Raw genomic sequence first — 9795 nt, 5'->3', positions numbered from 1 at the left:
GAGAGTCCTAACCTGCTAAGCGTGTTGCTTTGCGTGGAAGCCAGTTCAGGGCTTTGGTCATCTGTATTCCCCTTCTCTGAACCTTTGCTGCAGTAACTGCTTTTACAATAAAGGAGCCACAACTGCACAACTTTATAATAAAGGTGCAGGCTTTCACTGGACATGTTGTTTTGTTTTCTGTTCCTTTCCTAACAGGTATTAGCACTTGATTTCTCATTTTGACTGCTTCTGAACACTGAACTAACACTTCTGTACTACTAACCATAACCCCAAGATCTCAAACTGAGTGGTAGTGATTGGTTCAGGTCCTGAGACATATGAAACATCATTTTCCCCATAAACTTTTTTATCTATCCAAATTGAATTTTGTTTGCCTTTTTATTGCCAATCTACTTAGTCACAGGAGATCCTACTGCAATTCTTTGGTCTTTGGAGTTGGCCTCAATTTTACCTGCTTGAAATAATTACCTGCAAAGTAGCAGTTTCCTAACAGTACCGTACCCGGGTTCCGGAAGAGTGTTTTTAGGGTTTTGTCTATGCAGAAGTTCACAATAAACCAGATTTTTTTTTTCCTGTAGCTGGCTCATCCCTTTTTAATTTTCATTTCTTCCTTCCCACTAGGTTTTACCGCCAACTTGACATCCAACACTGGTGGCCAGGCTTTTCCACAGTGTCTTTGATCACTGGCAGATTTTGCCTGGAGATCCTTACGATGCAAATTCTCGTCCTTGGCAAGTTGTGGCTGAAACGTGTAAACACAAGGGCTTGAAGAAGGGTATTCCACCTCTGGGTAACTTCCTAGATAAGTTATAATCACTTCTGTTTCATGTTGTGTGATGCACTGCCGAGTTTTGCCCTGATACCATTTCCTCATAAAACCAGGAAGGAAAGGGGAAGTTTTTAGTGTGTCACATTGAATACACACACAGTGTTAACATGTTGTGATGACTGCATGATCACCTACTAAAAAAAGAAATAAAAATGATGTGCTAATTTGACTTACGGGATTGTTGTTGCCTGTATCTTGTCTGTGGTCATTGATGCCCGTGTCAAAAATACACGCTAAAAAAACCAAACAGTTGCCTAGGACTCCAATGGTGTTCTTTACCGTTTGCCTAATCCGCAATTGTCTTTTAACCTAGGACGCAGCTCCCTTCGTTGTTACTCTTGCAGGAATTCTTGTTGAACTGTCAGGTTTTGTCCTCTCAGCCAGAAGACGCATTCTTTCATTTCCAATCTTGAATCCCCTGTGCTCCTGAAGACTGATAGTGAAAGGCTTGCAGTTACAGGTAAGCTTTCTAGCATCCAGCACCTAGATTTAAAGGCAGATACAGAAAATCCCCAGAATGTCAGAAATGCCCGAGTTCTTGCTGCTGGACAGGTGCAGAACCTCCTGGGGCTGGGCTGTATCAGGCAGCAAAGCCCTGCCTACATGGCTCACGATTGTTTCAGACAGCTTTATCTGACCTGGAAGTATGAAAATCAGAAGCCAGCTCAGGCTAATAGTCTTCAGGTGTATAGGTACAGCCTTTCTGTAAAGAGTATTTTAGCTGCTAGCTCACTTCCAGAAAATGCAGAAAGCGATGTAGCAAATGGATGGGTACTCTTAATGGAATGGATGGAAAAAAGGGGCTAGCGCTTGCAGCATGACTGTCATTGCGCGTTGGTTATCTGTGCAGCAGAGGGACTTTGTACAAGTCTCACAAGCTTTACTTTCCTTCTGCAGTTGGTTTGAAGGTATCATCTTTGATACAGTCCACTCACAGCAGTAACCGGATACTTCCATAGTGGAAACAAAGAGGTAAGAAGTCATCTAACCTTTTCTTCAAGATTTTTCTTGTGTTAGAAGTTCTTGGATAAACATTCTGACGCCTTTTAGAACTTGTTGAAGGAAAACTAAACCAAAACCTCATCTAGCTACAATGGACAGGTTTGCTTAGAGCAGGGCTGGAGTGGTAGAGGCCTCAATTAAGTTGCAAACCCCAGTCCCCTCTCCACCCACCACTGCTTAAGCAAATTCTTTGTTGTCAAGAAGGCGTATCAAATGGGTGAAGTGACTGCACTGCAGTACTCCAGCCCCTCAATACACAACATCCGCAAACTCAAGTGAATTAAAGGATTTAGGTATTACACAAGCCTGTAATTACACCTACTGCCTGTACATCAGCATTGCAGGAAAACTACATCGTTCACCTGAACGCTTACCTCACAGCGCAGCCTGTGACAATCCAGCTCTCTCCCAAAGGGGCAAGGCTCAAATGCCTTCAGTCTGCATTTGACGTTGCTGTCATGGGTCTAGAAGGTTTAAAGCTAAATGCAGCTGCAAAACTCCTGCCCAAAACAGCTGGAGAACACAACCCTACCTCAGCCCTGATAAGTAACTACTGACAGGGCACAATAATTAACTTAAAATTCCAGCCATATTTTATAGTACCAGGAATGGTTTAGAGCACACGTCCTAAAAACAGCACTCACCCTTACTTGACTTTTCTGATGTACATGTGAGATGTTTACATCCCTTTAGCAACTGCCTGAGTCACACTTCAGTTTTAAGAGTACAAACAGCATCTTCAGCAACAGATACCAGTTTTAAACACTTTATTCAGAATGACTCTGGAACCTCTCTCCACACTCTATTTATAGTTCAAGTCACTGTGCAATTGTGATGCAGAAAGCACTGATCTGCTGCAGGCCATTAGGAAAAAAACTTCATGAGTAGCATGGCTTTATTGGAAATAAATCATGCTAAAAACTGATCCTTAACAGGTACAAAAAATTCAACAGATAAGGAAAGGAGAAGAAAGATTGGATGCAATATTAAGACCAACACATGAACTGAAGACTGCTGTGAAAGATCATACAAAAAAGGCAATGAGGAATAGTAATGCAGTGTTCAAGGTGGGAGTACAGGGCAGACAAGAGTTACAATACATCCTGCTTCAATATTTCTTATCCATGTACTTTGTTCAAATACTGTAACAGTAATGGAAGGCAAAAAGCACCACTAAAGAAATAAGAAAAACCACAAAATTAGGAAAAAGTGAAAGCTGGTAATTAGGCAAGGAATAATCTCAAGTACATTTACTCAACAGAAACACAACACTTGGGAAAGCTGCTATGTCAACATATATAGACAATACCATTATTCCAGCTCTATGGGAATGACTTGATTTTCCTGGTCTGTGACCTCTTCCACATACAGTACTGCTGAGGTTATCCTTAGAGGTGTGGGGAGACACCGCATACACACAACAAAGCAGCAGATTCATCAGAGGAGTAAAGCAGGAGGAAGTTATTCCCATCAAATTAGAAAAGCCATGACTAAGAGGCCATGTAACATGGGACAAAGCATCATTAAGCCCTAAACACATAATTCCAGTTAGGTGGGAACACTGTGCAGCTACAGCTTTTATCTTCCAAAAAGCCAAGCCTCCCCCATGGCAAGTCAGAGCATGGTATTCCCAAGCAGAACACAGCAGTTACTGAAGAGACAGAAGCCATGAGCAAGAGATCCTAGAAAATAATCCTGCACTGGAGAAAGTAACGCCTATTTTGTCTCCCTACAGCAGCCATAGAAAGCATGCACTTCACTTGATCATCTGGTGAGGGGTGGCAGTTTCACAGAGGGCCACTGAGGACTTGATAATCTAAATTTGAGTTTAAAGGCTTTTTTTTTTTTAAATCACCTCTTAAAATCATCAAACCAGAAATTCAACTATAGCTCAACTGTGCATGGTTTGGAGGTTTTGGTGCTGGGGAGGTATCCTGGTTCTGACATGACAGCACAGAGATTGTGTGATGCAGGGTTTGCATAGATAGTTTGTCCCCTCCCCAGCCCAAAGAACATTAAGAGGAAGAAGTCACAGCTTAGGATTTTGTTGCATTTGTGAAAAACATGAAATTGGGAAAAAATTAAAAAAACAATTAAAAAACCCACTTTTACAGAGGCTTCCCCTACATCCCCAGGTAAGGGGGAAGTGGGACACAAGAGACATACAACACAAGTCATGGCTATTTCACAAAGCTTCATTGTCTGAAATGAAGTTTATTACAGGCCCCAGTGAAAATATTAAAAATTCACCAATGCATACACTTCTGCACCTTTGTCCAGGTTGTTGTTGTTCTAGAGTGGTTAAGTGCCTTTTTTATTAAAAAAGTTTTTGTTTGTTTTTACATTATTGCTGTGTTTTACAACAAAATTAAAAACCATTTGTGGAATCCACCCAGCAACAAAAAGTCAGTTTCCCCAGAACAAGCCGAAAGCATAAAAGCATGTTCTGAAGGGGCCTTTTCTATACCAGCTATTTAATGAGCAAGGGAAAAAAAAAAAATAATCTATCTCTTCTGTTCCTAGTGTAGATGAATTTACTCTGTTTTCCAGAAGGCAAATCCTTTCAATAAATATCAGAATAACTTCTGAGATGCCGAAGTTCCAGAGATACAAGCAGCAGCTCTGTGCAGTTTCTCCTGGAGTCCCATGCTGCCCCTTGTTTCAGTCCAGCGAGATGATGTCAGGAGCGCTGCCTCCGCTGCTGGTTATCACTCCTGTCTCGCTCCTGCTGGAGGAGCTAACGTGCGTGCTGCTCTCGTGGTGACTGGTGGAGGTGATGATGCTGCCAGGCGTGCTGCTTGTTAAGGTTGAGGTGAGACTATCCAAAAACATAGGAGGACAGTACTGCTTGAAACAAACAATGAAGAATGAAGAGACTAACTGCACAAGGGAAATGTATGCTCTGAAGATACATCTTCCCTACAACAGGCACAAAACACATTACTAGCAGAACCTCATTAACACATGCAGAGTAAGAACCAGAGTTCTGCAAACCAGCAAGTAAGCAAGCAGGGGTGGTAGCCACAAGCCCTTCTCCCTCATCATCCCACCTTTATTTTTTTTTTCTGACTAACTGGTTAGCTTGAGCATTTACTAGCACATTAAGAAACACTGTCACAATCACATGATGATCACAAAAAAAACCCCTCAGCATTTGGAGAATATTCACTGCCCAACTGCATATTTTGGGCTCCTTTCATCACAAAAGGTAGCAGAATGCTTTTTGCTGCTTCAATGGAGGTTAGAATAATTTCATCCCCTCAAGTGGCAGCAGCTGTACTAATAAGCATTTCCACAGTATATACCTGCAGTGATACATGCAGGTATCTAAACATTTTAGCAGTGATAAATGAGCCCTGATCAAGTCTGATTAAGAAAAATTACTAAGTTGATTTCAATCTCCTGAAGGGGAAGACAAGCCTTCTCAAAGCAGAGCTAAACATTTTAAGCATTTAGAAACAGAACAAGGTTGCCAGGTGTCAAAGAGGAGGATAATAAGACATCCCCACGCGCACACACATGTTGTTCAACACATCTTACTTTCTCTTACCCTGTGGATTCCAACCTTGGGCATATGTTTGGAACTGAGCCTGAACTGTTTGAACTGTCCAAAGTGGACATTTCATAGCAGCATACCTGCTTCCAGTCTCCCACATGAACAAACTTCCGTTATTCCCACTTTTGGCAGTTCAGATCTCAAGGTCAGGCACAGAGTATTGCAAGATGCAGTAAGTGGAAAGAAAAGGAGGCAGTTCATCCTTTGTTTTTAAGGCACCAGAAAGTCAACTCCACAGTAGAGTCTATTACTGTTGTCTTCTAGTGACAGAGAAATGAAACAGAGGGTCTGCTTCAGATCCTCTTGTCTTAGGGAGCCAATATTCCCCCACGTTTCAAGGCTGTAGCCTGTCTGTGTAAGAATCTAGTTATAGTAAGAGTCATCCTCCCTAACTGTGTAAAGTTTAAGTTTCCAGGGAAGGAAAAGCAGCGCCTAGTTGCTTTTGACCTACAAAATTGCCATATAATCCAAAGCCAATGGGGTTTAGGTGTTACATAGAGGGATTTGTTATAAAAGTGTTCAGTCATGCGCCCATCAAATTAATGAAGATATTTTCTTTAAAACTTAATCTCCTACTAATATCAAAACCAACAGAAACAGCAATCAGTGAAGTATATTAACAGAGCTTAATCTGGCCTACAGATACTCCGTATGAACTATGAGCGTGAGGTACACGATGGGTGTATTCAAGTTAGGGCTGCGCAGGTATCCGCTTCAGAAAGGCCAACTATCAATAAAGAGCGAGTTTCCATGCCTGGGTTTATCATAGTGAGGCTAAACTGAATCCTCCCTTAATGCATCTTCATCACCACCTCTTGTTGGGAAAATGGATTTTCCTGGTCTGCGGTTAGGTCTAAACAGGGGGACTGCAAACATGGTACGGATGGATGACGACAGCACCCTGATAGTTCATCAAGCAGTATGTCACAAAAACCAGACTTGGAAATTAACCCCATAGCAGTTCAGAAACATACCTGTGAATCAACTGGAATGAGTGAAAGAAAATCCAGACCTAGAAAGAAGAGAAGGATAATAAATTGATGAGTCTTTCTTTTATTCATACACAACAAATGTAAGGAACTTTTTTGTGGTCGTAGAACAGATTTTGCAATTGTTACACAGTTTCTAAATGGAATATACCACTGTGACACCACTCTCAACGACTACTTCAGGCAGCAGCAAAACGAGTTATCTAGTACAAGTGGCTCTTTTTAAGAATGAGAATGACATAATGATGTATTATTCACTGGATATTGCAGGGTGGTTCAATGTGGTTGCTTAGATGGAGGTTGCCATTTGGAGCTGTTGGTTCATAATGCAAGTTTCACTGCATATTGTACCTGACTTGGCCAAACTGGGACATGAAGAGTGTCATCACATTAAAGATGCTGGAATGAAGTAAAGTCACAACATGCACAAGTCCAAAAACAAGCAGCAGGTCTCTTCCTCCACCCACGGGCAGCCAATAAGGAAACATTTCTAATATCATCCCCGTTTTGTGTCTAGACAAATAAAAGGAACGAAGAAGAGGAAACTACAAGTAGTTCAACGTATATCCTCCAAGAGCGTCCGTCTTATACACCATTAGCGTGTAAGCATTTAGGGCAAGATGTTTAAAATTATGAAACCAATGAGAAATTCAGCCTTTTTTGTTTTGTTTCTAAATATTGGCCTTGTGTTTGCTATGTCAACAGAAAGAAATGGTAAACTCCCTCCCTCCCTCTTCCCTCACCTCCAAATCTGTTCTGGCCAGCGGCATCTCTCCTCCTCTTCTCCATTAGAGAAAAATTTTGAAGGAGACTTAAGCTCAGCTGCTTTTACAGAATTGACAGCTTCTTTTGTTCTTGCACGTTCTAGAACTTCAGTTGATAGAGACGGACAACAGTTCTAGACTTCCATTCTCTCAGCTTACTCTCCTATCCAATTTGGGAAGACAACTGATTTCTTAACAAGGGAGAAATGGAGGGAGGGAGCAGTAAGGGAACCAAAATGGACAGAGAAACAAGGGGAATGATATCCATCCCATTGCCAAACTGCTGCTGAAAGAAGAGGAAAAAACCCAGAGATGTTGCAGGGGAGAAATGGAGACAGGCAATGGAGGGGGGAGAGGGAAGTAGAGGAGGCCAATGTGACACCTGTCACCACAAGTCACCATTTCCTAGGCTCTGGGTGCGTTACAGCTGGCAAAAAGAACCCCCAGAGTCCCTATATACAGTGTTCTTTTCAAGGAGCCAGGATAGAAAACAATCAGTATCCCCACCTTTTGTCTGATATTTAGCAGCAGTGTTGAAGAATACATCATAGGCATTTAGGGTATGTCTAGGTAAAGAAAGTCAATAGAGGTCAGCTTACATATTGTAGCTCACCTTAACCTTTTTCATACAGTCTAGACAGAGCACCACTAGAATCAGCTAGCAGAATATCTCTACATCTAGGGTTGGGATAAGCCAGTGCCATCACACATCTATAACTTAAATAAGCAGCTACTCTCCCTCACATCTACAACACATAACAACCAGATCTTTACACAAAGTCTAACTGAATATAGCGAGAAGTGTTTCTGGCTGCTGTTCCAAAGCGCCAGTTTGTACCCCAGAAGCAATGTTTTTCACATCACTGTTGCGAAGTGCAATCTGAAACTGGAAAGACAGCCTGTACTGGACTTGTCTAGACATCACATCAGTGCAATACTGCATATAGTCTTGTTCCATTAAAAAAAAAAAAAAGTTGATCAATTCTCCAATTTTTACCCACCCCGCAAATTAATAAGGCTGTCAGAATACACATTAAAAATAGCCACCACCTACCTGGCAAGTCTGATGAAATACTGGATATTGGTGGATGATGGAATGGTACTGGGTAGTCTGTTAATGAAGGAGGAATAGCAGCAGCATCGACCGTTGTCACGCTGGGCACTCTGACAGTAGATGGCTGATACATGAGAACCCTGTTTTAAACAGCATGGGAAATTACAAACAACCTGGCCGTTAGTTACAGAAGAGAAATCATGCACCGCTGTGCACTCTCATTCACAAGGTCACTATGTTACAACACAGCTATAGCGTGGCTACTCACTACACAGTATTCCACTCTAATTTCCTCTTTCATAACAGTCTTCATAATAACATGACCGTATCTTGACTCTCAACAGCAGCTGTGACATAAGAGCAAGTTGGCATTAAAACAAAGTAGAGTGCTGGAGTCATTTATAACAGTCTACCATTCAGAGACAGAAATGGACATCTGTATCTGTGGAGCGCCCTGGGAGGGATGTGCAGGTAGCCAGAGCCAGGAGGAGAGCACTCGTTTCCGTTTCTCCACATAACTGTTCCTTGGTGCTAACCTGTCACGCCAAGAGCACGACTGACCATTATTCGGACCCTGGAGCACAGATTACACACGTGCGAGTTAAATATCAAGCCCATCTTTACTCACAGCCTGAGCCCAAGCCAAGCTCAGCTCTCCAGGAGCATGCAACCAGTTAAAACCCTTCTGCATCCCCACCTTCTGCCTGATTACTTCGCAGCACTGTTAAAGATGACACCACAGGCGTTCAGGCACCAGCCACATGCATAAAATATTTCATAAACTCCAAGGCAGGTGAAAACACCAAGAGTCCTGCATCCCAGCTGCTCTGCATTCCCCCCTCCAGCCCGCCAGCCATGAGTGTTACCCCCTCATGTCTTCCCAGACTGCTGCATTTATGCTACTTCTGGTTTCAGAAGCTTGGATTTCAGACCCTCCCTTCTCCAGCACCTCTTACGCTTCAGCCTATGTTGCTTCTGCCTATAGGAAGGCACTCCGCAGTTTTGCCAACACTAGCATTCAGGCAACATTGTTTACGGGAAATAAGCTATTCCCCAAAAGCCTGGCTTTGACTTGAAGAATGAAAACATGCCATTTCCATACCCAAACAGTAAGGAAAATACATTGGTCACAGATAGACAAGAAAACTTAGTCCTTCTACAATTATGGTTGCAGGTAGCCATCTCAGACAAACACAGGAGCATGGAAGGAAGTCTTGGTGCCTTCTGAAACTTCATTAAGAGATGTATTTGTAGCTATTTTTTCTTATAAGAATAAGAAACAGTCTCTTGCAGAAGGACTCCTCCACAATCCTCACAAAAAGCAACAGCATTTCAGTATCACTGCTGAAAGTTGTTGAAGATGACCAACTATTTGCTCACCAAAGACCACACATTCCAGAGACACAGTACACCTGCTCGTTACTTCAAGAGCTGGCAAAACAGAAGGGGTTTGTTTTTATTACTATTATTTTAGTACAAGACATAAGCCACTATGCTGAGAGACACAGACACACACCTCATGCATGCAGCAACACTAACTAATAAGCCATTACGAAAAGCTGATGTTTGGAATCGCCTTGTGGAGCGGCAACTGCTGGTGA

The 9795-nt window shown here is 42.3% G+C and overlaps 1 protein-coding gene and 1 pseudogene across 1 annotated transcript in view; one reads left to right on the top strand and one right to left on the bottom strand.

Annotated features, from left to right (window-relative positions):
• LOC104080308 overlaps nt 1-813 on the top strand; it is a 14238-nt pseudogene extending 13425 nt beyond the window's left edge.
• Nucleotides 814-4195: 3382 nt separating this feature from the next.
• Nucleotides 4196-9795, bottom strand: part of LOC104080306 (E3 SUMO-protein ligase PIAS2-like) — a 7153-nt gene continuing 1553 nt past the window's right edge. The window contains exons 3-5 of the mRNA XM_009582654.1: nt 8195-8334; nt 6362-6399; nt 4196-4675 (exon numbers count right to left, since the gene is read on the bottom strand). Of these exons, the coding sequence (XP_009580949.1) occupies nt 4493-4675; nt 6362-6399; nt 8195-8334 (361 nt within the window). The 3' untranslated portion in view covers nt 4196-4492. The remainder of the gene's footprint in view (nt 4676-6361; nt 6400-8194; nt 8335-9795) is intronic.

This window comes from Fulmarus glacialis, unplaced genomic scaffold (genome assembly GCF_000690835.1).
Source record: "Fulmarus glacialis isolate BGI_N327 unplaced genomic scaffold, ASM69083v1 scaffold47807, whole genome shotgun sequence".
NCBI lineage: Eukaryota > Metazoa > Chordata > Aves > Procellariiformes > Procellariidae > Fulmarus > Fulmarus glacialis.
This window is presented reverse-complemented; position numbering and strand designations above follow the sequence as displayed.